The sequence below is a fragment of the Hydra vulgaris genome, chromosome 13 (genome assembly GCF_038396675.1).
Source record: "Hydra vulgaris chromosome 13, alternate assembly HydraT2T_AEP".
Classification (NCBI taxonomy): domain Eukaryota; kingdom Metazoa; phylum Cnidaria; class Hydrozoa; order Anthoathecata; family Hydridae; genus Hydra; species Hydra vulgaris.
Genome location: NC_088932.1, coordinates 29,117,521 through 29,144,506, shown reverse-complemented (window position 1 = coordinate 29,144,506; position 26,986 = coordinate 29,117,521). Strand labels below are relative to the sequence as shown.

The window sequence follows — 26,986 nt, the reverse complement described above, 5'->3', positions numbered from 1 at the left end:
AAGTTAGAATGTAACTTAGATGGACTAATAATGCTAATAATATCTTATACTAAGTTAGTATAGGATACTATACTAAGTAAGTATAGGGTACTGTACAAACATACTTATTAGTTTCACTATTGATTTCAAATTATTAAATTATGTTCATAACCTTTATCTTAGGTCAGTATCTAGTTACATTCAAAATACTTGTTAAATATCAGAATATCTTGCAATTGTTTTATAAAAATCTATAAATTCATAATCAAAACTCTAAAACTTTGTTGAAGCTAAAAATAACTTGTCTTTACTAAGTTTGCTAAGTAAAAAAATACCACCACAACCATCATCAATACTATTATTATTTCATTTTCATTACTATTGTTATTACAACTAAATCTAATTTCTTATATATGTATGTATGTATGTATGTATGTATGTATGTATGTATGTATGTATGTATGTATTTATATTTATATATAAACATATCTGTTTTAGTTATAAAATGTACTTAGTTGTTTTATTGGTGCAAAATGTTTTCTCCTGAAATGAGTTCTGTTATCAGTCAGTCACAAGAATACTTAAGTTTCAGAAGTACTGTTCCGCAGCAAAAAGTAAATATTAAAAATAAAAAGTAATTTAAATTCATAGTAATAATTTTTTATACTTGATCAATAAATTTCTACAGGTTATTGTTGACAACGATGAAGAAGAAGATAAAGTATGGATCGTTTATGACGCTGGCCCAAAAAGCGTAAGATGTCCTCTTATATTCTTACCTCCAGCTAGTGGAACTGCTGATGTTTTTTTTAAGCAAATATTGGCATTATCCAGTGTAGGCTATAGAGTAATGGCTGTAAGTTTTTTATTTCAAATTTTTAACATTTCTAACACACCAATTTCCTTGCATTTTAAGTTGTTCTATAAAATATCAGTTATCCTCTGATTAATAAAATGTTAATTTATTTTAATGTAAATTAATTTTATAAAATAAAAATAAATACAATTCCATGATAAAGAATTTCTTTTTTCTTAAAAAAAGTTATTTAAAAAAATAGGTAAAATTTACCTAAAATTTTTTGGAATATAGATACTTAATAATATATATAATTATTTTAGTTCTTTTTAAATTATAATTTAATTCTAATTTACAAAAAACTTACAACAGTATTATATGTTCCAGGTGGGCATGGTATTTTTGTATCAAATGATGTGTTTAGTTTGCAAAAATAACCAGACGGACATACTTCTGGATACATTCTGTTGTTAGAGAAGTACTGTTGAGGACAACTGAGACATTGTGCAAGCTGTGTGATATTGCTAATAAAAATAAGAGCTTAATAAAAACATTTTTTCCTTTATTTTTAAGATTATAAACTTGTGTATATACAAGTATATTCATGAATATACTTATATACTTGAGTACTGCCTTATCAGAATCAGACTCACTTGAAATTATTCCATTGTATAATTGCTGTCTTTAGCGAATTTCGAATTTTTATTGCTGCATTCAATGCATTGACATAAATCAGAACATATCAGTTCTGCACTCCGACATAAGCATCATTTTTTAATAATATAAGTCTACAATTAATAAAATTTAATACGCTATCGGGAGCAGTTTCATTTGACAGCCATTTTATCTTCAATTTGTTGCCATCTATCATCCAAACATGTTCCAAAACACTTGGTGTATTCAATAGAGGTATAGTGGCATGTTTCTAGATATAAGCTTGATAATTACATCTCAGTGTATGTTGTAGTAATGCATCTGAAGTTGGAGGCAATTGCTCTTCACTATATTTACCACTCTTGAAGAGTTCATATCTCAACTCGTTAACTGAAGAAACTATGTCATTACCATAAAGGTGACACATATTTCTCTATTTTAGTAAAGAAACCTGATGCCATAAAGTGATTTTCACTGAGCTCTGCTAACACACCTTCATACTAATTTTTTTTTGTAAGACCTTAAGTACTGAAGCTTTTCCTTTACCATAAAATGAACTTGTAGTATTGCATCCTTAAAGGAAAACATATTATACAATTTTACAGTATTTTAAATGTTTTTATTACAGAAGTGAAACTTAAAAAAAAAAGAATAGAAAATCATGTCATAAAAGTTAGATAAATTAAGTTAACCAATTAACATGTAAAAGAATGAAAGCCAACTACAGCATTTACAAAAGGTACAACCCCAACGATCAGCTACTTTTATTAAGATAATGACAAATACATCAGTGTCAGGACTCTAAATTACAACATTTTGGTGAGATGAAACTGCATGATAACAGTGAGCCATTAATTGAGTATCTATTTCTTCATGATCACTTTTAAGAGAGATTATTTCAGATATTACCACATTATTTGCTGATAACATAAATTGATAACATTTATCTTCATTGGTTAAATAGTTAAGTAGTTTTTTTGATATACAAATAATCGAAGTTCCATGAGCAATTCTTTTTATTTGCTCTAAATTTTTAATACTATGATTAAAATACCTATCTGAAACAAAGTCAGCACACTGACACCCATAACAGCTGGACAGATTAATAATTTCTTTTAGTATATATTCAGCTAATTCACCAATTTTGACTCTAACTTTCAGCGTTTGTAACAGTGCCAATGCATCCACTAGTTAAGCTCCACTTTCAACAATTGGCAACACCGATGAATGTTTAACAGGCTCTTCAAGAATTTATAACAAGTTACTTTTTGTTGTTTTTACTAAAGTTCCATCTACGGTGGCAAACAGTAAGGGATGAGGTCGTAGAGGATACTTTAAAACTTAGCAAACAAATTTGTGGTGTTCTTTATTTCCGCCATTTCCCCTTTTTTATTTTTAGTATGCACTTTATTGTGCATGTTGGAAAATGTATGTAACATTGTTTTTTTAATTGGAGAAAATGTCTGGCTCTTTGAAAATAATATTTTTGTTAATAAAATTATCAGCTTTTTGTTTTCCTATTTCCCAAAGACTAAGCATATCTCTTTTTTTTTTTTTTTTTAAATGTTTTTTAAAATGTTTTTTCTTGAAGTGTTTTCTGTGGCAACTTGCCCACATGCTAACTGTCGGAGTTCCTTTCTGTCATCATTAAAAGGGTTTACCATTGTATTAATAGTCTCCAAAATTGATGCAACATCTTGTTCATCCTTTTTAATTTTTGAATCATCCAAGTCTTTTCTACAACTAAATATCATGTTTAAAAATATACTTTTGAAACATTTTTAAAAAAAATTAAAAAATCTATTTAAAAACTAGATTATAAAATTTTTCAAAATTTTAGAATGTAAAATTATATCCATCAATCAATTATGTATTTTCATAGATAAAAAAAGGACTGTTAGTACAAATATGTTTACTGTGTTATTGAAGATACTCCTGTGAATTCCTCAGCTGCTTCAGTTAACAAAGCTCTCTCCACTTGGTTTAACACCCATCTTTTAACAGCACCTGGCTTATGTGTCATACTTACAATTCCACTTGTAACTTTACTACTCCTGTTAAAAGTTTGTTCTATAGTATAATCACATGCAATATCTGCAAAGACATATGATGCCTGTCTTTTAACCGTCCAGTTTTCTTTTATTTCACAACAAATATTTCTAACATAAAAAAGGAAATTATTCTAGGTTGATTACTATAAAATCAAACATCTAAGGTAATTCTATGTTTTTAAATACACAAAAGACAATTATCTTGTAAGTAAACTATATATTGTTGTAAAACAATTTTTTTACTTAATCTTAACTCTTCAACAAAAAAAGAAAAAATAGACAATACTATAATATAATAAATTATGCGTTTGATTAAGTATGCTTATTTCTAACCAGTAGCAAGATGCATATCTGCCGTAGTTGATACAATCTGTAACAAAAAACTATCCTAACATCGAGTTAACTGTAGATAGATGCAGATCCCAATTTCCAGTACAAACTGCTCTTAAATGAAGCAGCATTAATTACACCATTTCTAAGTAGACACTCCAGAAAGAAAACAACTGGGGCTTTGTACATTGGTGATTAACATAAGTCTGAAAGCTTATAATAATATCTTGGACTAATAACAATGGACTTTGGATATAGTCATCAAAGTCTTCATAACATACTTTCATACCACAAATAAAATTTAAAATATCAGCTTCTTCTTCTCTGGTCTTTGAAGCAACAAAAGACTAAAACCTCAGACGACTAATTGCTTTATACATTAATTTATGAACTCTAACACCACAATTAAAATGTTTACCAGACATCACTCTATTACATGAGCCACAAGCAATAACAATAGACTCAATTAGTATATCCTTATGAAGCAAAATTTATATATATAGTAACAATTTTTATTTTTACAAATAATACAAAGTGGCTGCAAAACTAAAGAATTTGTTGAGATACTAACTGATGACAATTGAGAAGATTTGCTTTTATTTTCTATTTATAAACTTTCAGATATATGATTCAATATTCTTTTTCTGGCTCTTTCAATTTTAGAAACATTTGTGAAATACTTGTAACATTTTAGATGGCAGGCCTTGTTAAGAAGCGTTACGCAGCTCGCATTTTGCTTGCGAAAAGGCGATTTGCCTACGCGTTCAGCAGTTTTGCGTTACGCAAAAACTTATATCTTTTAGAATATTTTTAATTATCTTTTGATATCGTTTATGTGACGTTTATTCTGAAGAAATAAAGTCGTAAGTAAAAGCATTTAACTGCAATTGTAAACTAATAGATTTTTGTTAAAGAAACAGTTTATTTAATAATTTTTTTTATTGTTGATAAAAATTAGTTAAAAAAAAAAAAGTGTTTTAAGTTTCATCTTAAAGAATTAAATATATAAATTCCTTTTAAATGTAAAAATTATTTTTTGTCATAATAGTTTAAAAAATGCAAGATTTATTTTAATGTAAATATTTTATTAATAAGATATTTTGTTTATTGTTAATTCAATAACGTAAAGTTTTAATGACGTTCGTTTAATTTATGAAAATAAATTATGATCACGAATATGTTATCGGTAACTGATAAATAACAAAAAACTCATTGTTTAAAAACATTATTAAAAAGAGTTTACAAATTAAATAAGAAAAAATTTATTAACAGTTAATAAAATAATCAAAAACCATAAGTAAAATCATAAGAAAATAAGCAAATATTATTTTACGTTTCATGAAAGGAATATTTTTTTTTAAATAAAATTTAGTTCATATTTGAAAAAAATATTAAAAATGATTTATTAAATAAGAACTTAGATTTTATTTGTAACTTTTGTTCTAGTGAGTAAAAAACTAACTGTTTGTATGATTTTCAGCGCGTTAATAAAATAACTTTAATTACAACGCGGTACTTGAAAAGACGCTAGTGACGCAATATAACTTCTAACGATGCAAAATATATTTGCTGAGTTGAGTTACTTAGAAATACGTTACGCGTTTTCGCTACGCAGCGAAATCTCGTAACAAGGCCTGAAATGGTATACCAAATGAGAGTTTTTATCAAAATGTTCAAGGCAATTAACAACTTTATGTGGTAGCTTCTGATTTTTCTTCACTTACATTAGCCATTCATTTCATGATAAAATAAATTTTTCATAGGTTAAATTAGTAAAATTTCTTAATTATTCAAATTCACAATTTGATAAATGAATAAGACATAAGAGTTTGCAAGACTCGGCCGAGCCATATTTTTATTTTGTTTTGATAATTAAGAAGATGAGTAGTTTGCTGTATGCATTTATTTAATATTAGCTTGAGAAAAAGTATACAAAAATACGTTCTATTTTTTTATTGATAATTTTGTCAACAAAATGAAGGGATAGTCATTTAAATTGATTTTTATAGGGGGTTCTAAGACTTTTCTCTCAAAAACTGCAGAAGAAAAACTTGGGAACTTTTTCGATAATGTTATTGCATATTATAAAGTCCTATTTCTAAAAAAATTACTTGGTTCTGAGAGGGAGGTCACAGACCAATGTGATTAGCTTGCACGGATCGCAGAAAGAATTGTTTTCTTTTTCAGTTTTTTAAAATTTTTTTCATAGTTTCAGACTTAAAAAAAGATTTAAAAGCGTTAAGTTTTTCAGCGTATTTCTGAAATGTTTAAATCATCAAAACAGTCGTGGTCAAGTTGTCAACAAAAAAAATCATTTGCGTGGTCAGCAATAGTGTACGATCGCACTCCATTCCTGTCCAAGCCTGAATTAATACAGCAAACAGCACGGTAAAAAAAAATCATTCAGTGTGTGTCTTAAGCACATATTGACACTATAGGCTGAGTTTCATAGTTTTTATTTAAAGTTTTCAAGTATTTTTTTTTTTTTTTTTGTCGTGACAGTCATAACTGCGACAGCCATATTAAAAAATCCAATATTAAAAAACAAAAAATAAAATGACACAATCAATGATGTAAGAAAAAAAAACTTAAATTAAAAAAAAGTAAAAAAAATAAAATAAATATCATTATAAACCATGTAAATTATGTAAAAATGCATTATAACATATTCTCAATTATAGTTTTATGATACGATTTTTAATGCTTCACAACAGAACAGTATATAAATGTCAAAACACATTTTTTTCAACCCTTACAACTTTAAAATCTTGCTATGGTTGGATTTAAAAGTACTTTTTGATTACTAAGCAAAAAAGTACTTAAGCACTAGGGTTTCCTGTTAGAACTTTAAAAAAAATTTGAATCTGAACATGTCCGAACTATTGCAGAAAAAAGTTAGAACTATTTCAAGTTATATTTTAGTTATGTTAAAACACACAAAAGTAAAACAAAATATGCGTAAAAGTATTTATTTGTTTATCTTTATTAATTAGGACAAAAGTAAATAATATCAATATAATAATAAAGTAAATAATACTCATCATAGTTGGCTTTAAAAAAGTCTAAAGTAAAGTCTAAAGTTTCGTCATTTAAAGAACTTCTTATTTTAGTAGCAAAAAGTCCAAGACTAGAAAAAGCTCTCTCAGCTTCTACAGATATAAAAGGAATTGTTTGAAGAGCTTTGAAAAGTAATTCTAAATACTTGGGCCTAGTTTTGTTAGCTTAAAAAAGGTTTGTTCCAATTTCCTGATGGTCAAGTTTCATTTCAGTGTCTAATTTTTTTTTTTTTTTTGTTATTCACCTCCAAGAAAGCCAAGAAGGCCACTACAGGTGAGGAGGCTGCTTAATAGTGGTTATAACCCTCTCTCAACTCTATAACTCCGAAACATGAACCTTGACAAACAAAGCTGATGCGCAGAGAAACAAGTTGAGCGCGGTACTACCAGGAATGTGGTGGGGATCGAACTTGGAACCTCTTGCTTGTAAAGCGAGTGCTTTACCACTACACCACTACTGCACTGTTCAATTGTTCAATAAAAAGTTTGAGTTGTTGAGTTAAATTCAATTCATTGTACCGCAGTTGTTCAATAAAAAAGTTTGAGTTGTTGAGTTAAACTCAGTTCATTTTAAATTCATTTTTACGTTATCAATCATACTATCAATATTTACTTCCTTGTCATTATCAGAGCTATTGTCAGATAGCTGAAATAATCACTGAATGAGAATGAGTCACTGATTAGTAATCTTCTTTTTTTTTAATCTTGTTGCCAAATCATCTTTATTTAAGTGGTCATCTTTATTTAAGACACTCTGATGAGATAAATTAAATGAATGTTTCTCCTTTTAATTATTCTATATTCAAAAATCAGTTTAACAAATTCACTTATATTTGTATTAGCTTTATGTAGTTTTTTCTTATAAATTCAATCACAATTTTAGAATACAAAAGATCAGCATCTTCTATTGAAAGAGTATTAATGGCCAAGTTTAGTGGTTTTAAGCAACACAAAGTTCATTTATGACATCAAGCTCATTTTTAGTTACAGAAATCAATATTCATACCAATCAGAGTAATTTTTACTTCTGTTACATTTGGTTGAAGTTCATTATCATTGCTTACTGGTGATCAGGATTATTATCATAACCATGTGCATCAACTTTATTTTTTGTAAAGAGCACAATTACACATTGATAAATAACGTGGTTGTAACACATTTGATGTTCAGGTTAAGTATCACAACCAATTTTTTTCATTAAGCTAGCTCTATCAGTAACAGAAGCTACAATGCCTTTGTCCAAATTAAAATCTAATGGATTAAGATTATCACTGATCAATTTAATGGTTTTTGTTGCTGGCATTGTATCTTGAATTCTTAACATTCCAAGTGATTGAAATTCTTCATTATGATGTAGATTTAAGTTTATATATCTTCTTTTTTTTACTGAAGTATACTCATCAAATGTAAAACTAAATCTACGTTTATCTTCAAGTTTCATTTTCAAAGAAATTATAACTTGTTACTTGACTAACCTGAAGTATTTAATGTCAAAATCGCGAATGGTTTAAGGGATTTGGTATCCCTGGGCACAAGATACTGATCGCTTTCACTTCTAGTGATGGTGTCAAAGCTAGTTCCATTGATAGCTGATAGTCGTCTCAAAATTTCAGGTAGAGTTTTATGGTCATCCTTAAAAAAACTTTCAATTAAGGAATTTTGGTAACAGTAATGTTGCTGCTGCCCGAGGCAGTTATTGCATTTAAGAATTTCAATTTTGTGTTTTGTTTTCAAATGTCTTGTAATAGCTGTTGTTATTGAGCCATGTGTTTTGAGAATAGTTTTACAGAATTTATACTTTGTATTTCTTTGGAAAATTCAAAATAGCCTTTGTAATTTCATTAGAAATTACAAATTTGAAAATTTTTAGAAAAAAATAACAAAAAGTCTTTTTAATTGATTAAGTTGTGGCTCTATAAAGTTGGTCTTGATTAGCTCAAGGCATTTCACGACAAGGCCAATTTAGTCTTGTGCAACACAGTCATGTCTTGTTTTGTTTTGTTAATAAGTGATGAATACTTTGTTTCAAGATGCTGGTCCTTAGTGTGTGTTGCCTGTAATTTTTTAATTATTAATTTTATAAATGTTTGTAGTTAAAAGTTTTAAGAAATAATAAAATAATTTTCTTATAAAAGTCATAAAAGGTTAAAATAAAGCAAAATTTTTTAGTTTTTAAATTTTTATTACAGATTGAGTACCCTGTTTACTGGACAAACGAAGAATGGGTTGAAGGTTTCAGAAAGTTGCTGGATCATTTTCATTTAGATAAAGTTAATATTTTTGTTTTAGATTTTATAACATGTAAAATTATTGAACATAGAGTTAATAAAAATTTTTTTTTATAAAAATTAATAAAATATGTATAATAAAATTAATAAAATTACATGTTTAAAGTATTAAAAATTAATATAAAAGGTCAATTAAAAAAAAAAAAGACTCAAGAACTCATTTAAATTTATTTAAATGAGTTCTTGAGTCTTTTTTTTTTAAGTTATTGTTTAAATTTTTCAAAATCTAACTGCAAAGTTGTGCCTTAAAAGGAACCAAATTAGGCAAAGTTTTTAAAACTAATAACTGTTTACATGCAGGTTGACATGCACATGACATACTCTGCATCAATTTAGGCACAATAACTTGAATGTCAAGTTAATGAAAAAATATTCTGCAAACTATTATGTCTGTCTGGAAACAGCTGAAAAGGAAATAAAAACCACCTCTTCTGGAGAGATTTTGCAGATTTTTTTAATGAAACACACTGTAAAATACTGTTTATAATGGTTACTTTTAATAAGACTTGTAATACTAATATAATAGACTTGGTGTAAACACACCATGTAAGCAGGGTGTTAATACAAATGTTTATGTGAACAAACAGGGTGCTTTTACAAATGTTTATGTGAACAAACAGGGTGTTTATACAAACATTTATGTGAACCAGCAGGGTGTTACAAATGTTTATGTGAAATTTATATTTTTCATTTTCAATGCTGAAAGTTGTATATATGTATAGAATTTTAGGAATGAATTATAGAATGTTTAAAAATTATTTTAATACTGGTTCTTTAAAAAAAAGGATTTGAATATTAGTAAATCAGTGGAAGATTCCTAGAAAAAAGAACTTTTTTTTTTGTTTGTTATACAAGTACTGGGAAAGATAGGTGTTGTAGATAGATCATTGTGCGAGTGTCCTATTTGCAGGCTTGGACAAGATACAAGAAACCATAAAAAACTAAACCTAATAAAGTTTATCAATGAAACTTCAACTGAACAAATAAATTCTTTAGACTTTGATGTATTATTTTGCTGGCAATCTTATCAGGTTGTAGGAAAGGGTATCAGACATCCCTGTGCATAGCACTGATAAAATTCGAAAACTCCAGTATGTCACACAATTTAACTTTATGTATAATTATATTAAATATAAATAAAGTTCATTAGAAATATTTTTGGGGCATGGGGGAAAGTTTGCCTGCTGCTATTTTGAAGGAATGAATGAAGAATCTACAGGTCAGTTAAGAACATTTCAAGTTCAGTCAACGAGTTAATTTTCCTAAGTCTTATGGTAGATTTTTATACACTGCAGCACTAGTAATATAAAGAACTCCTAGTATAATCAAGTCAGATTTTTGGAACTTTAATTAGGTGCCTGTTATTTCTTGTTGCTTTTGCATTGAAAACTTCATAGTAGTTGAATATCCAATAATGCATTGCTTTTTTAATAGGCAAGAATTTGCAAGAATTAGGTCGATATCAAGGTATTTATAACTCAAGGTAAAACATATTGAATTAAACCTGTTGGAAAAGTTTGTGTTTAGTTGTTTTAAAAGCAATTTTCCTGTACTAAACAGCATGGACTTTAAAGTTTTACTGGTTATTATTTTATATGGGTAAAACAATAACCAGATATGGAGATACAATAACCAGGTATGGAGATAATGGAGAAGAGTATGATTGATCTAACTGTAACAAATATCTATCTTGTTTTGATGAACTTGTAGATATTATTATACACGCATTATACCTTGCATTAAAACATTGACAAAGTTTAGAATAGATAGCAATTACTTTTTTTTAATTATTTTTGGTTAATAATTGCATCGCATGTTTAAAAATGTATTGATAATAATTTTGTAATCTTTGCTTTTTAGCCACTAAAGACTGTTTTGGAATTAACCTATTGCCAGATTTCAGAAAGCACATCAAAGAGTTTGTGACATTTCAGAAAACACATCAAAGAGAAATTTACAAATTAAAAAACTCAAGAATCATACAAATTACTCTTCAGGTTGTTTTGGAAGTTCCACATAATGCAAGCACATCTCATTTTTTTTATTGAAAGTAAATAAAAATGTTTTTAGAGAACATACCTAAACAAAACAGTAAAGTGGTTTGCAACATTAGAACCTTAAGAATAACAAGGAGAAAAATTGATGAAAATGGCAAGATCAAATGCTGTTAAATAAAACTTTATTATAAACACAAGTCGCTAAAATTGGCACTTGGCAACAAAAAAAAAAAAAAAAATTTTTTTGAATACATAAACCCAAGCCGATAAGATATAAAAAATAAATAAAATTATAAAAACAACAACCATACAAAGTTAAACGCAGATTTCACATATTCAAGTATGAGAATCTAAAAAGTTAACAGTACAAATATTCACTATTAAAAAATAAGAACATGATTTAATTACATACAATATTAATAATTATTTAAAGTTTCGAATCTTTGATTTGTGCAGCCAATTATTTTATGTAAAAATATTTGTCAATTAAGAATATTTTTTGTTGAATATTAAGATATCAAACTTTCTCAAACTGTTCTTTAATAAACATAAACATTTATCAAAGTTACATTTACAGTATAAATCAATGTGTTTACAATAAATATTTATATACTACACATGCCACCGTGTCCACTCTGTATATGCACTATTATAAATACCCTTATGCAGGGTGTTTCATTATAAAATCCGCAAAATCTCCTAAGAAGATGCAGTTATTATTTTTGCTCAGCTGTTTCCTTGTCAGGCTGACATAGTCTTATAGTTTGCCAAACATTTTTGCATTACCATGACAATTTTTTAAAAAATAACATATTTTAAATAATAACTTTTTAAATTTTAGGAGCTCTTCAAATGTTCAAGTCCTAAAATAATTTATATAAAATAATTATATGCAGAGCAAATTTAGGGTGTGCAAACATACATTTTTAAAATATGTCGCATCACTTTATTTTAAACTCTATTTAAGGTCCATGTATTTGGTGCATCACTTGGTGGGTTTTTAGCTCAAAAGTTTGCAGAACACACTGTCAAAAGTCCACGGATACATTCTCTGATTCTTTGCAATTCCTTCACAGATACTACAATCTTTCAACAAACAAACATGGTTAATTTGTAAGTTTCACTGTGAATAATTTTTAATGTTATTTGTTCGTATTGTTAAGTCCTGCAGTCTCAACCTGTTAAAAATTTAAATCAAAAATTATAATTGTCAGGGGGTTTCTTTGCACATGATATAAATATTCTAATGCTATTAATAATTTATAAATATTACTGTTAAATATTTTATAATTGTTTTACAGTAGATAAATTAAAAAAAAAAAAAGATAAACATTTGAATAACTAATAATAATAATAAAAAAATAGTTATATATAAGTTTTCACTATCAAACAAATATATATAAGTTAAAGCTGTGTGACAGGCTTAAAAAATCTGTGACAAAGAAAAAATTTAAGTTAAAAAAAATTAGTCGGTAAGTTATAAAGATGCTGGTAAGTTGTAAGCAAGTAAAATGCATTAATTTTATCTAAATCCTTTTAATATTGTTGAGCTTTTTTCATATCAATTTATTTTGTAAATTTAATATATAAATAAGTAATTGCTTATACCATTGATATATTGTCACAATAAAATCAAAATTTGTAACAATGCTGTTATAATAATATATAATTTAAAATAAGTTATAATTATAGTTTATATAAGCTGTTATATTTCTTCAAAGTGTTAATGTTTTAGCATAAATTTTCAAAGTGTTGGTGTTGTTGCAATAACTTTACAAATACTGTTCCTCCTACTAGATTTAAAAAAAAGTTTATTTAATTTGACAACATAAATAAAATAGTAAAATTAAAATTTTTTGTGTAGTTATTGGATGCTACCTGGGTTTTTATTAAAGAAAATGATAATGGGAAACTTTCAAATTGAAGATGTTGACCCAGATACTGCTGATGCCATTGACTTTATGGTGGAAAGGGTAAGCCTAATGACACAGCTGTATTTGTTTATATTTGGAATTTTTTTAGGTTTTTATTAATCAAATAAATATTTAATTAAAACTATTTGTTTTGTAACAATAAAAATAGATGTAATTAATGAAAAAATTAGTACAACTAAAAATAAACATTGTTTAGCTAGTTTACAGTAAATATTTCAATTTTTGTGGATTTAATTTTGTAATTGATTGTAGAAAACAAAATTTTGACTTCTCATGCATGTCTGTTAGATTAATTTTTAAAAATTGCTGGAAATTTTGATTATTTTTTTCCTGCAAAAAAACGACAACTTAAATGTTTAGAAATTTTAAGAAATTTTTGTTTTAAAGGATGCAACATTGTTGATTAAGGAGTCATGCATGATTGAGTTTTATTTGATGGAAGAACTGGCGATAACTCACTAGTAATGAACATGCTTGTATTTAAATAAAAAGAAAGCGAACTTTAGGCTATAGAGACTCAAGGTTAGCTGTTAGAGCAGGTCCAACTACTTTTACAATGTTTTTTTGGACCTTGTCTAAAAGAAAAAAGGCATCATCAGAAAAAAAATAGTGGAACAGTATTCTATACAAGGGTGAATAAAAGATTTATAGAGGTAAAACATGGAACCAGAAGTGAGAAAATGAAGAGCGGATGCTAATTATGCAATAGATTGTATATATGGTTTTTATGAGAGTTCAATGGATAATTTAAGAATTGCCATCAATATAGGAATAGAGAACTCGAAGAGTGTTGCAGTTCATTAACTTCAATATTGTGATTATTATACTTATTAGCAGTAAACAGTTTTGTTTGGGTTGAAATTCACCAACCACTTTAAATCCCAAGTTGTCACAGAAAGTTGATCACATTTAAGCGGTTACTTAGTAAACAAAATGTGGTGACTTTGTTTGTCAAGACTGGAGTACTGGAGACTTTATTTGCGTCATCAACAAATAGAACCATCAGGATTATCAGGAAAATTTCTAATATAAATCAAAAACAACACTAGAGGGTTGTTGTGACCTCGTTGTGTCTCTAGAGTACTAGAAATAAATAAATATTTTTCAACAAGGACAACTTTAAAAACATTCTAAGATATGTCATTTTAAGAAAGCTTTTGGAAAAGACCAGCTTTTATTAAAAGCCTTCAATAAGTCAAGAGCAACAGTCCTTACCTCTAAGCTTCCATTTAATTTACAATTTTTCACTTATAATGGTTAACAATTCAACATTAGAATGAGAGAATTGAAACCCACTGATGTTCGAGGAAAAAAACTAGAGGAATAAGAGTTTTTGGAGCACTTAGGAACAGTCATAGAAAAGGGATGAGACTTAATTGAATGACAAGTAACACGAGAATGAATTTTAGTAGGTGGCACAAGAGATGCTACCTCTTTAGAGCAGTGCTCATTATAGTATTTGTAGAAAAGAGAAAGAGAAGCAACATTACGATGATGCGATAATGATTGGAGGTTGGCTGCAAGAGCAGGCCCAACTATGTTTACAATGCGTTTTTGCACCTTGTCTAAAAGAGAAAGAGCATCATTTGAAGATCCGCCCCAGATATGGCAACAGTATTTCATACAAGGCCGGATTTGAAATTTATAGAGATAAAAATAGAATTTGGAGAAAGAAAGTGTCGAGCTCGATAAAGAGATCCAACCTTAGCAGATGCTAATTTTGCAACTGTTTTGATATATGGTTTCCAAGATAGGTTGGAAGTAAAGAGATGAAGGGCAGATGACTCATTGAGTACATTACCATTCATAAATATAAGAAGATCTTAATTATTGCGATAACGATTGGCTGAAAAAATTGAGTTTTATCTGAATTAAAGTTCACCAGCTACTGTGAGCCCCATGCTGTAGCAGAAGTGAAATCCTTTTCAAGCTCAAATGCCCCTCCAAGCAATCAGAGAGTGTTGGTTTCTTATCATGAAAAGAACAATGGTAGTATCATCAGCGAACAATGCCACCTTAGATGTGAGAATATCTGGAAGATTGTTAATGTAAATTAAAATGAGTACAGGGGCAAGGATGTTAAAAGATAAGAAGAGGAGTGCTGTCCATCAAAAACAACTTTTATACTACGATTGGAAAGAAAGGATACAATAATCTTAAAGATGTTACCAGATACACCATTAAAAAAAACTTATGAAGAAGACCAGTATGCCAAACTTTGTCAAAAGCTTTAGAAATGCCAAGAGCAATAGCCTTAACCTCTCCACCTTAATCTAATGCACAATAAAACCTATTGGTTATTACTGTTAACAAATCAGCTATAGAATGAGAAGATTGAAATCCATATTGATGATCAGAAAGTAAGTTATTAGATTCAAGATGAGAGATTAAGTGTTAATTAAAGATTCAAAAACCTTGCTTATGATAGGAAGAAGACTAATGGGACGGTAGTTAAACGAATCAGATCGCTCTCCAGAATTTTTGAAAAAAAGGATAACAGATGCCACTTTGATAAAAACAAGACTCTGATAAGCACTTGTTAAATAGTTTTGAAAGTATAGACAACAGCTCAGGAGAACACTTCTTCAAGACTATAGCAGGTATGTTGTCAGGACCACAAGCTGTAGAAGAGTCTGAGCAGGAAATCACTTTAGATAAAGAAGCTGAAGTGATACAAATATCAAGCAATGGGTCAACTTGTTTGACGGTTAAATCAGGTAGAACACAACTAGTGGAATCAAGAGATGATATTGATGAAAAGTTCTTAGCAAACAATTCAGTTTTATCTTTAGGTAAAGTGACAAAGTCTGAATCATACAAGAGAGATGGAATAATAGATTTGCCTTTATTATTGGTACTGTTAAAGATTCTCCATACGTCACGAGAGCCTAATTTTTGTGATGAAATACGAGATTTCATGACCTGAGAATAGCGGGCTTTGGCGTTAGACAAAACCTTTTTACTATTGTTTCTAGCAGTAATAAACAGACGTCTGTTATCTGGAGAATTGTTTTGCTGATAGATATAGAGGTAACGGTTTCGATTGGCAATCGCAGCAGCACAGTGTGAGGAAAACCATGGAGAAGAGTGAGACTTGATCTGGAATCGTTGAGAGGGAACAAAAGATTCCATGCCAGCCTGAATCCACAAAGTTACATGAAGACAGGAAGACAAAAGATTTCTACCGAAAGGCCATCACAAAGAAAATCATGTAAAGTGTCCCAGTCAGCTTTAAGGTAGTTTTAAGAGGTATGATGATAGGGGGATTCAGATGATAAAGAAGAATGAGATAATAGTTTTAGAGATCAAACCGTGAATAGAAGTGCCTAAGGGTGAATGGAGAAACTGAGCACTGACTAGAATCAGAAACAAACTAGAGCACTGAGCACTGACTAGAATCAGAAACAAGACATAAGTCAAGTAGAGAAGGTAAATGATTTGGGTTTTCTGGAAAGCGAATTGGAAAGTTGACTATTTGAGTTAAGGATTGAGGCAATAGTTGTGCTTTAACACCTGCAGAGTCACTGACACTAGAGCCAAGACATTTAGTGTGATGAGCATTTAAGTTACCATCAACAACAATATTAGCTGATAAATAAAGAGAGAGGGCTAGGTCAATTTGGACAGAAATAATATCAAAAAGAGTGCAGTTTTGAGATAAGGGAGAGCGATATATAGCAAAGAGAAAGGTGATAGAGTGAATTATGGCTAAACGAAAGAACATAAAAGAATAGTCTGTGGATTCCATCAACACTAAGATCACAAGATGAGACAGCTGAACTCAAATTAATCTAATAAAGAGCAAGTAGGTCTGGTGAACTTTGCAAGAGATAAGACTCAATAGAAGAAGAGTTACTTCGAAGACCACAAATGTTAGTGAATGATAGATTTAGCAAACTTGGTGATGGCGATGGTTTTTTGTGTTTAATAGTTTTTGGTACTTTATTCATTTTTGAATTTGTTAATGAACTTGACTCAAAGCATAGACCATACTCAGTACACTGTTTAATAGCCCAAGCCATTGCCTTATTACTATCAAAAAACCCTAAGCTGTAACAAAGGGCTCCAAATGTGATCTTGACAATGCGCACTAAAAGTATGAACAGGGACGCCATCCATGCGCAACATGGCACTATTAATACTTTGATATTTTTCAGTTGTTGATGGAATCAGCCTCTCTGAGAGCTACCACAGAGTTTGGGAAACCTGACTACCAGCTTCCTCAAAACCATAAAACTGAGTTTTAGAGCTGTACCCTCATTAGGAGATAATAGAATGAGTTGCCTAGTCATAAAAACAGAGACACAAGCAAAACCCATGCATTGAGTCAAGATGATCCAGCATTCAACATCCTAAACTGGAAACAATGTATTAAAAATACACTGTGCAAGCCTAATAGATGAAGAAGGGGTGCGAGGCTTGTCATCAGATAGAATCTGTTTACCCCTTAAGTCTTTGCCTAAGAGGCATTGTACAAGACAGTAGATGGAGGCATTTAACATCTGCCCAAGATGAGTATTTTTATTGAGACACCATCTCTAGCCTTTACTTAACCAAGAGCCCCAAGACAGGGGGTGTTTTAGGTCAGAGTTGGCTTCTCCTAGCCTTTGCCTAAAAAGCATATCCTATAAGGCAGCAGGACATGAAGCAGATTGTACTGGGTTGCTTTGTTTATTAAAGATTTAAAGACTTTGATAATAATAGTAAGAAAACTGATTCGGTGTTAATGGTCAGAGCAATCCTCAGAGTTTTTAATAATTAAAGTCATGCAGCAGACAGGTAAACAAAGTAAAAGTTTAAATAATCAAAACCTTACAAGTAAGTAAGCAAGCAGAAAAAAACCTTACATGCAGCAAGCAGAAAAACAAGGTAAAAGTTTTAATTATTGAAACCTTTCATGCAACAGGCAGAAAAGCAAGGTAAAAATTTTAATAAATAGCATGGTCTGAACCACTTAAAGGAGAACAAGGAGAAACTGAGCACAAGTTAGGGTCAGAGACAAGTCACAAATTATGGAGTCAAGGTAAGTGATTAGGGTTGTCTGGAAAACAAGTCACTTAGTTAACCATTTAATTTAAATGATTGAAGACAAAAAAAGTTAAATTTTAGTGCCAGCAGGATGTTATAGCCAAAACCAAGCTAGTGTTGTGAGCATTTATGTCACCAGTATTACTGATGGATAATGAGAGAAGGTTTAATCAATTTGATCAGAAATAACATCAAGATCAGAGAAGAGAAAAGGAGAACGATAAAGAACAAAGAGAAAGATGATTGAGTGAAGAAAAAATTTTTTAATCAATTTATTTTTTGACCTAAAGTAAAAAAAGTTGGTTATTGAAGATTTTTTTATTTATTATATTTTACTTTTTTTTATTTTAAATATTTTTTAATAAACTTGAGAAGTTCAAATGACTAGTATAACGAAATTGTTGAAAATTAAATATTCAATTTTAATTGGATTTCCACAAACAAACTAATCTAAACAACTTAAACTGTAAAAGAGAAAAAAATAAAGAAATGTATAATTATAAAGAATAGAGTAAAATGGGGTCAAATGGAATAGTTAAGGATTTTAATTATTTAATTTTTACGGAAAAAAGATTTTTAGTTTTTTTTTTTAAAGTTGAAGAGAATTTTGAGCTATATTTAAATATATAAGAATCAAATAATTTTTTTTACTAGTTTTTTTACGAAACTTTAATTGATTAAAAAAAATTTATTCCATTCGTCACTGACGTTTGGGGAGAAAGGAATACGCAAATATATGTGTAATTAAAGCAACACTTTATTATACAAACAAAAAGCAATCAATAATTTCATTGAAAAATTTTTTCAATACAAAAAATTTATAGTTGAAGATTTATTGGTCACTTGAAATTTAATAATAAACATAACTATTTCATTCTATCCGCTATTTCATTTTACCCTGTTTTACTCTGATAGTTTTTAATGACTTTTTAAAATTTATTATTTTTATATTTTCAATTGAAATCTTTTTAAAAATAAAAATGAAAAATTCTGTTCTATTCTGAAAAAAATAATTTCTGAAAATGAATAAACTTTTAATTACTTTTTAATATGCAACATAAGAGTTTTTTATCGTGTACATTTTATATTTGTACATGTATATATAAATGTACATGTATATGTACATTTTATATATGTATATACATGTATATGTACATTTTATATATGTATATACATGCAGGCCTTCCCAGGAGAGGCGTGCGGTCGCACGCCTTGAGTGAACACGGATATATTTTTTTTTTTTGGATAACTCGGCCACGCTTTTTTAGCATATATTAAAAATAACGCATTTTTAAAAAGACGCTGAAAAAATCAAATTAAATTCGTTGTATTATTTTGTAATTTTTTTAATAATTTATTCTTTTCATTAATAAGGAAATAATAACATAAAAATAATATATATATATTTTTTTTTAATTTTTTTTTCTTATAACAAATTTTTATTTTTTTATTTTACATTTTTTTTTTTTTAATTTTAAATTTTTTCGCATAAGTATGTCTTTTCACAAAAAATAACTTCTAAGTTCTAGAAGAATTATTATCTACAAGGTTCTTGATATGCATATGAATGTTTAGCTCATTCGGTTAAGACATTACAAAGCGCCGCGGAGACCCGGGTTCGCATCCCGCGTCGGCAGAGCATATTTTTCAAAATTGATTAAAAAAGTTTTCGATCACATTTTCTGTTTATTTTTTCGACTTGTCTCAAATATCGTTGCTGAAAAAATCAACACCTAAAAATATATTATAAATAATTATAATATAAATAAATATAAATAAATAAATTTTTTTTTTAATGTTTACTAGACATAAAAAAAAAAATTGTAATAAGAAAAAAAATTTTTTTATAAATAAGTATAAATATATATATTTCATTTTTATGTTCATATTTTTATATTAATAATAGGAATAAATTATGAATAAAAATAATAAAATAATACGACAATTTAGTTAGGTTTTTTCAGCGCCTTTTTAAAAAATGCGTCATTAATATATGCTAAAAAACCGTGGCCAAACTCTCAAAAAATATATATATATATGCGTGGTCACTCAAAGCGACCGACCGCACGCCTCTCCTGGGAAGGCCTGTACATGTATATGTAAAGACATGTTACTATTTGAGTGTTTGTGAATCTAAGGATAGTTGCAATCAAAACTGAGATTCAAAGATAAAATAATTTTGAGTCCGTAGAGATTTATGTCAAATCATAATTCTCTCGCATATTTAAGATTAATTAATAATAAATGTCATATATAATACCACCTATTAAATCTAAATTTGTTATCAATAATCTTATATTCTTTATCCGTAGATCTATCTTGGTTTTGTGTTCTTGCATTGTTTAATTGCAAATCTTTTAGTCTTCAAATAATTTTGTCTGCACCCTTTATTATTTGTTTACACCTTTTATAATTTGTTTGCACTTTTTAAAATATATTAGCGTCTTGAAAAAAAAATTATTAAAAATTACATTGATTGAAACCAATTAATTTTATAATAAAAAAATCCTTTTAAATTAGTTATCTAGGCTGCATTTGTTTTCACCGTGAGTGTTGTTGAGTTTGTTTTTTTGTTGTTATTTTTTTGCAATTTTTCCTTCGTGTGTCACGGCTGGTGAGTTTACCACTGCAGTGGATCATATGGGAGTTTCTTTAAAGAGTTGTATTTGATAATTATAAACTTATTGAGGCAATTTTTCAGGGTAGATTATAACTGTAGAAACTATTGTAAACTCTTGCTTCATCATTTTTTTTACTTTTTACTTAAGTTTAAGGTTTACTAATGTTTTTGGTCTAATAAACTTTTTATATAAAAGATTTTATTGTTTTTATGTAGTTTTTACTTGCTAGTTTTTAGCTAGTTTTTTTATTTAACGTTGCAACATTGATTTAGATTTATTTTTAAAATTATTTGTATTCTATTATTTAGTTAGATAGTTTGAATCGCACTGCAATTGCTTCACGTCTAACTCTTAACTGCACTAACTCATACGTAGAACCACAAAGGTTACATGGAATACAAATCACCATCTTAGATGTATGTTTTTATTTCAATTTTTTGGTCAACATATTTTTATGTAAAAATAATAAAGATCATAAATTTATCTTCAGGTATTTGATGAATGTGCAATTTCAGACCCTGTCAAAGAAGACGTATACAAATGCTTTCCAGATGCAAAGCGGGCACATTTAAAAACCGGTGGCAACTTTCCCTATTTATGTCGATCTCCAGAAGTCAATCTACATATTCAGGTTAATATTTTTTTTAATATGTAAAATAGCGTTTCTAGAATTGCAATTTTTTTTGTTTTTTTTGTTTTTGTTTACTTATATTTTTAATTTGCAGCTCTTTTACATGAAAATATTTTGTTGAGTCTTACGCACTGTTTATAATTCAGAAATTCTGATAGGTTTGAGAAATTCTGATAGGATTGAGTTTGTGAAATTCTGATAGGATTGAGTTTGTGAAATTCTGATAGGATTGAGTTTGTGAATGCACTTGCCAACTTGGTGGTTGTTTTTTTTGTAATTCATCTCTCCAAGGCCAAGAAGGCCACTACAGATGAAGAGGCTACTTAATTGTGGTTATAACCCTCTCTCAAGTCTATAACTCCGAACAACAAACCTCAACGAACAAGGCTGCTGCACAGAGAAGCAATTTGACTGCTGTACTACCAGGGATGTGGTGGGAATCAAACACAGAACCTCTCGGTTATGAAGCAAGCGCTGTACCACTACACCACTACCGCATGTTTGCACCATTTATACTCAACTAGCAGTAAGCAACCAGTAATACGGGTTATTAGTAATTAAATCATTTATAACAATAAAAACACATTAATAACTTGATATATTATCTAAAAAATTAAATACAAATTTATCTATAAATAACATTTTAAGTTTGACTCCCAATCAGCAATGTCATTTTAAAATCTGTCACAACACAGTAAGTACCAGTAAAGGAAAGTCAAGTAAAGCCTGCAAATACCTAAAAATAAAATTAAAAAAAATTATAATTTTTAATTACAAAATATTATTTGTGTTTTATTGTTAGTAGAATTAGGATAATAATATTACAGAAAATATAAAGAACAAAAAAATAGCTTTAACAGCCTAGTTCTATCAATACAAAACACAGTAACAATAGCGCATAGCATAAGAAATTTGTAAGCACATTACTATTTGTCTCCAGAATAATTAAAAAAGAAAATATTATAAAAAAGGATAGACAATACAACATAATGATACCACAACTTAATCAGATATTTTATTAACTAAAATACTTGAACTGAAAAGATTTTATTTGTTACAATATTTGAACAATCTAATTACAATTATAGTTATTAATTAGAACAAATCAGAAAATAGCAAGCAACTTGTAAGATATTTCTTATAAATGGTCATTATCAATTGTGGTATTAAGAAATATGTAATAAGTTTTATTAATTCTCCCTCTCATCTAAGAGAAAGAGGGAGAGGAAGTGTTTTCAAAGCAGAATGTTAAAAAAAGTAAAAAAACAAACAGTAGACAATAGTAACTGGTTTTATTATGTTACCAATAAACAAAATTATTTTTATCTTGATTAAAAGACAAGTTCACAGCATTTCTTAATTAAGTTTCGGCCTCTCTCTGACTGTTGACTAATGATTAATAGAGTAAACTTAACATCATATTAATTTTACAAAATTAAAACCATGTTTCAACAGTAAGCAAACTAATCAAGTAATGACAAAGGCAACTAAAAAAAAAGAAAAATTATGTTTGAAATTATGAAAAAATTTAAAACCATTTATGTTATTAACTGTTTGTTTATAAATTGTTGTTATAAACTATTATTAATCTAAATATTACTTTAAATTTATTACTATAAATCATTCAATATATTACTATAAATATATAAACAATATTACTAGAAAAATTCATACTTTGCTTTGTTCTCAAGTGTCTAAAGTAAAATCGAATTAACAGACATTAACACTGCTTGACACTGAATTCTTGCAAGTAAGTTATCTGCTCGCTGAGCAGCATTTCTTACATTTCAACAACGAATAATTTTATCCTACCTAGATCAATCTCTTTTATTTGACAACAATAATTTTATGTCTACTATTACCATTTATACTAATAACTTTGAGCCTAATATTATCCATTTCAATTTCACTATTATCATTAAACATATTACCAATAATATTACTATTGTTACAACTGAATAATAAATAAACGTAAAAGAGTCATACAAATTGTGATCTTTTCTAATCAAAGACTATATTTTAACTTAAAATTTATTGTAAAACTGAGATACACGATTTCTAACCAATGTTGTATGTTCAGGATTATGCACCAATTATGCCATCTCTTGGGAAAAAAAAAGTGAATAAACCGCAGGATCTAAGTTAGCTGACATTCTCAATAAAACTTCTAAATGACCTTTTGGGTAAATAACTTCCCTTGAAGCAGGTGCAGCACCATCTCTAACGAATACAACAGCAACAAAATATGTAAGCAAAGTTGATTGCGATGTTATTACTTTCTAAAATTTACTGCTGCAAGTGAATCAGAGATATACAGTTGATAACGTTGGGGGAATATCTTGATCTGGCCCAAGATTACCTAAACAATGAAAAACTTGACCACATATTTTAAAACATGGCGGCCTACAATTTATAGGTTATACCACATTATCAGTAAATAAAGCAAAATAAAGACAGGCATATTAAATTCTAATATATTTAAAAAAATTGATATTGGAATTATGATATAACTTCCTGTAAATCTCGCAGAAATAGTGAAAATGAAAGCAAAACTACCTTTCTATTATGGCAACGTAAAAAATGTGTTTCATTAAGAAATTGATGACACATCTGGCTCATTTCTCCTTAATAATTATAATCTAAAATAGTATCACTTCTTGCTATACGATATATTCTGATTGTCTAGCAGCATTTTGTACATTTTGAGGATGATTTATCTTATCTAGGCTATCTCTTTTATTTATGTGATTTTAACTCATCTAACCGTGATGTACTAATTTAGGTATAAATTAATTTCTTCTTATCAAGCAGCATTTCTTATATTTTGATGACAAATAATTTCAGCTTGCCTAGTTCTAATCATTTCAATAAATTATCAATTATTTTTAAGATGATATTATTTCTTCTAATAACTTATTTAAGCCTAATATCGACCATCCAAAAAAAAAAAGAGAAAAGAAATTAAATTAAATAAAAATCAAAATATTAATAGTCTAAAGTGGTAAACATATCTACAAAAGATAAATAATAATGTTCAAGTATAAATCAACAAAAACCTGCAATCCTAATTACAAAGATATTATTTGGTAATTAAAAAAAAAACACTATGTTGAATCTTACCTGGTTTTTCATCTATAAAACAATTTTAACTATTTAAAAGAAGAAAAAAAAAGAAAAAAAATCAAAATGCCTTATGTTAAGCAATGTATTAAAAAAAATCAAATACAATTACTTTAGAATATATATGATATATAAACCTCTACAATTTAACTCATTAGCTTAACCACTGGTTTACCATTGAGGTCAAAAATTATTAGGCAAAAATCAAAACAATTTATTACAATTATTATTCAAATAAAAAATAAACTTAATTTAGGATTTATTAATATCCATATTATTTTAGCAATGTCAGTCAGTATATTTTTATCTAAAGTAATAAAAAAGATGAAACCATTTGAGAACAAATTTAAAAATCTAAATATATATTCAGATACCTTAAAAAGAAGCATAACACAACATTCTTTTGACAACTTCCAACATAATTTTTTTTACTTTTTACTAATTTTTCTATTTTACTGTTTTCTATACCTCTTTTTTTTTTATCTAAAAGAAAATATACATATAGATACAGAGACATATAATTTATACTGAAATATATGCAAATTTATGTAAATACACTTACATGTCCACAAATAACAGTCTTATTTTATTTTAAGAAAAGGAAACAGGCTATAAAAATTAGAAAAATACAAACAACCAACAACTAACAAACATTTATTTATAATTTTATAGTAAAATTAAACAATGAACAGCATCAATTCTTCTTGAAACTAAAAATTTATCAGCTCTAATTCGCTTGCAGACCTTGCTTGAAAGGCCGCGTGGAATACTGATCCGCGTGTAGAAAAGCCTAGAAACTACTTTAAAAACGACACTACTATTATTACTACTATTATTAAATTAGCGTACTAATATTTAGATGCCTGAAAATTTTTCCCTAATTGATCTAAACGTTCTTAGAGATCTACCAAATCTTTTGATGTCACACCATGAACACAGGTGAATGTGATGTCACACTATAAACATAGATAAATGTGATGTCACACTATGAACATAAGTGAATGTGATGTTACACCATGAACATAAGTGAATGTGATGTTTCACCATAAACATAGGTGAATGTGATGTCACACCATGAACATAGGTGAATGTAATGTCACACCATGAACATAGGCAAATGTGATGTCACACCATTAACATAGGTGAAAGTGATGTCACACCATAAATATAAGAGAATGTGATGTCACACCATGAACATAAGTGTGCTTGTAGACATCAAATTATATTAGTTAGCTTATCACACAACGGAACAAAGGATAATTTCAATCTAATCACACGATAGAACAAAATATATGTTTATGAAAGTTTAGCAGATCCAAAACTTGTTTGACTATTTTTTTTATTTTTTTTTCATGATTTCAAAACTTATTTTATTTTATTTTAAATTATTAATTTTTTTTTTTATTATTTTTTTTTTTTTAAAACTTTCTGATGACTTAAACTTTTTTTTTTTATTTTCTGATGTTTTTGTTTCATAATAGTTATGAGAAAGTTTTTTGGTTTCTTGAGTTCTTGAATTGTAAATCATTTCAGTGAACAACAAGTTTTTAATTTATTTCGGTCTGATCTAAGTTTTTTGTAAAGTTGCTTTCAATTTTTTTACTTATTTGATCAAACTTGGAATGAAAGTACTTCTCAACAACCCAGCTTTACGCAACTTGATTAGTTAATACCAGCTTTTTTATACCAGAATTTAACAGAGCTGTATTGTGTTGTGATCTTTATCAGTTGCGGTCTTTTAACGAAAAAAATATAGAAGATAAACCTTAAAAATAATTCCAAGAAATCATTTTTATGCAAAGCATTAACTTTAAAAAATTAGCTTTAATATTTTTAGTATTATTTAGGTTAATCTTTTTTATTTTTAATGTTATTTTTTGGGCATTTGTTTATAATTTTAGCTTCATCTGCGTGAATTTAATCGTACAAGATTTAGCGCTATAGATCCGCGTTTTCTTGTTGAAGTTGAAGAAGAAAAGGAGGATATTCACCTACCCAATCAGTAACAACACACGTGGTAAAGCGTCATTTAACGTTATGTATAATAGTAAGATAATATTCGATATTGATAAAAGGTATTTTTTCTTCTCCCAATTCAAACGTCAAAAATCTTTTTTATATTAGATAATGAATTGATCTTTCAATTTTACTGTCTTTGAATTTTACTGAATTCTGAATTTCACGGTTTTAAGTCAAACATAAATAAGAAAAAAATGTTAAAAGATATCTTTTTGTTGTTTTAAACTGTCTTTAAATTGTGCATTTTGCTCTTTTATCGAATTTTACGTAAATTATGTTTGTTTTTTTATAAATATTTATGTGTTGTTAAACTTTTTACATTTTGTTTACTTTGTGAAGCATTTTTTTTTAAACAAAATATTTTTCAAATATCTCTTTGCGAAATTTATTATTAGAGTTTTTGTAATGCATTCATATTTCATATTTTGCGTTTGATAAAAGCAGTATTCAATATTATTGTTAAACCTGTCGTTTTGCTCCAA

At 28.1% G+C, this 26,986-nt stretch overlaps 1 protein-coding gene across 1 annotated transcript; it reads left to right on the top strand.

Annotated features, from left to right (window-relative positions):
• The first annotated feature begins 452 nt into the window (after nt 1-452).
• Nucleotides 453-26,955, top strand: LOC100213420 (maspardin). The gene is made up of 8 exons (XM_065816690.1): nt 453-593; nt 668-835; nt 9,056-9,136; nt 12,119-12,264; nt 13,016-13,124; nt 21,043-21,150; nt 21,225-21,365; nt 26,387-26,955. The coding sequence occupies exons 1-8, from the start codon at nt 513-515 to the stop codon at nt 26,489-26,491; spliced, it is 939 nt and encodes a 312-aa protein (XP_065672762.1). The 5' UTR covers nt 453-512; the 3' UTR covers nt 26,492-26,955.
• The last annotated feature ends 31 nt before the right edge of the window (nt 26,956-26,986 follow it).

Excerpts from the sequence above, each read along its gene's own strand:
- LOC100213420 (XM_065816690.1), top strand. The coding sequence starts at position 513 with ATGTTTTCTCCTGAAATGAGTTCTGTTATCAGTCAGTCACAAGAATAC. Across the intron at positions 836-9,055 it reads TAGGCTATAGAGTAATGGCT|ATTGAGTACCCTGTTTACTG; the intron begins GTAAGTTTTTTA and ends TTTTTATTACAG. Across the intron at positions 21,151-21,224 it reads TACAAATCACCATCTTAGAT|GTATTTGATGAATGTGCAAT; the intron begins GTATGTTTTTAT and ends ATTTATCTTCAG.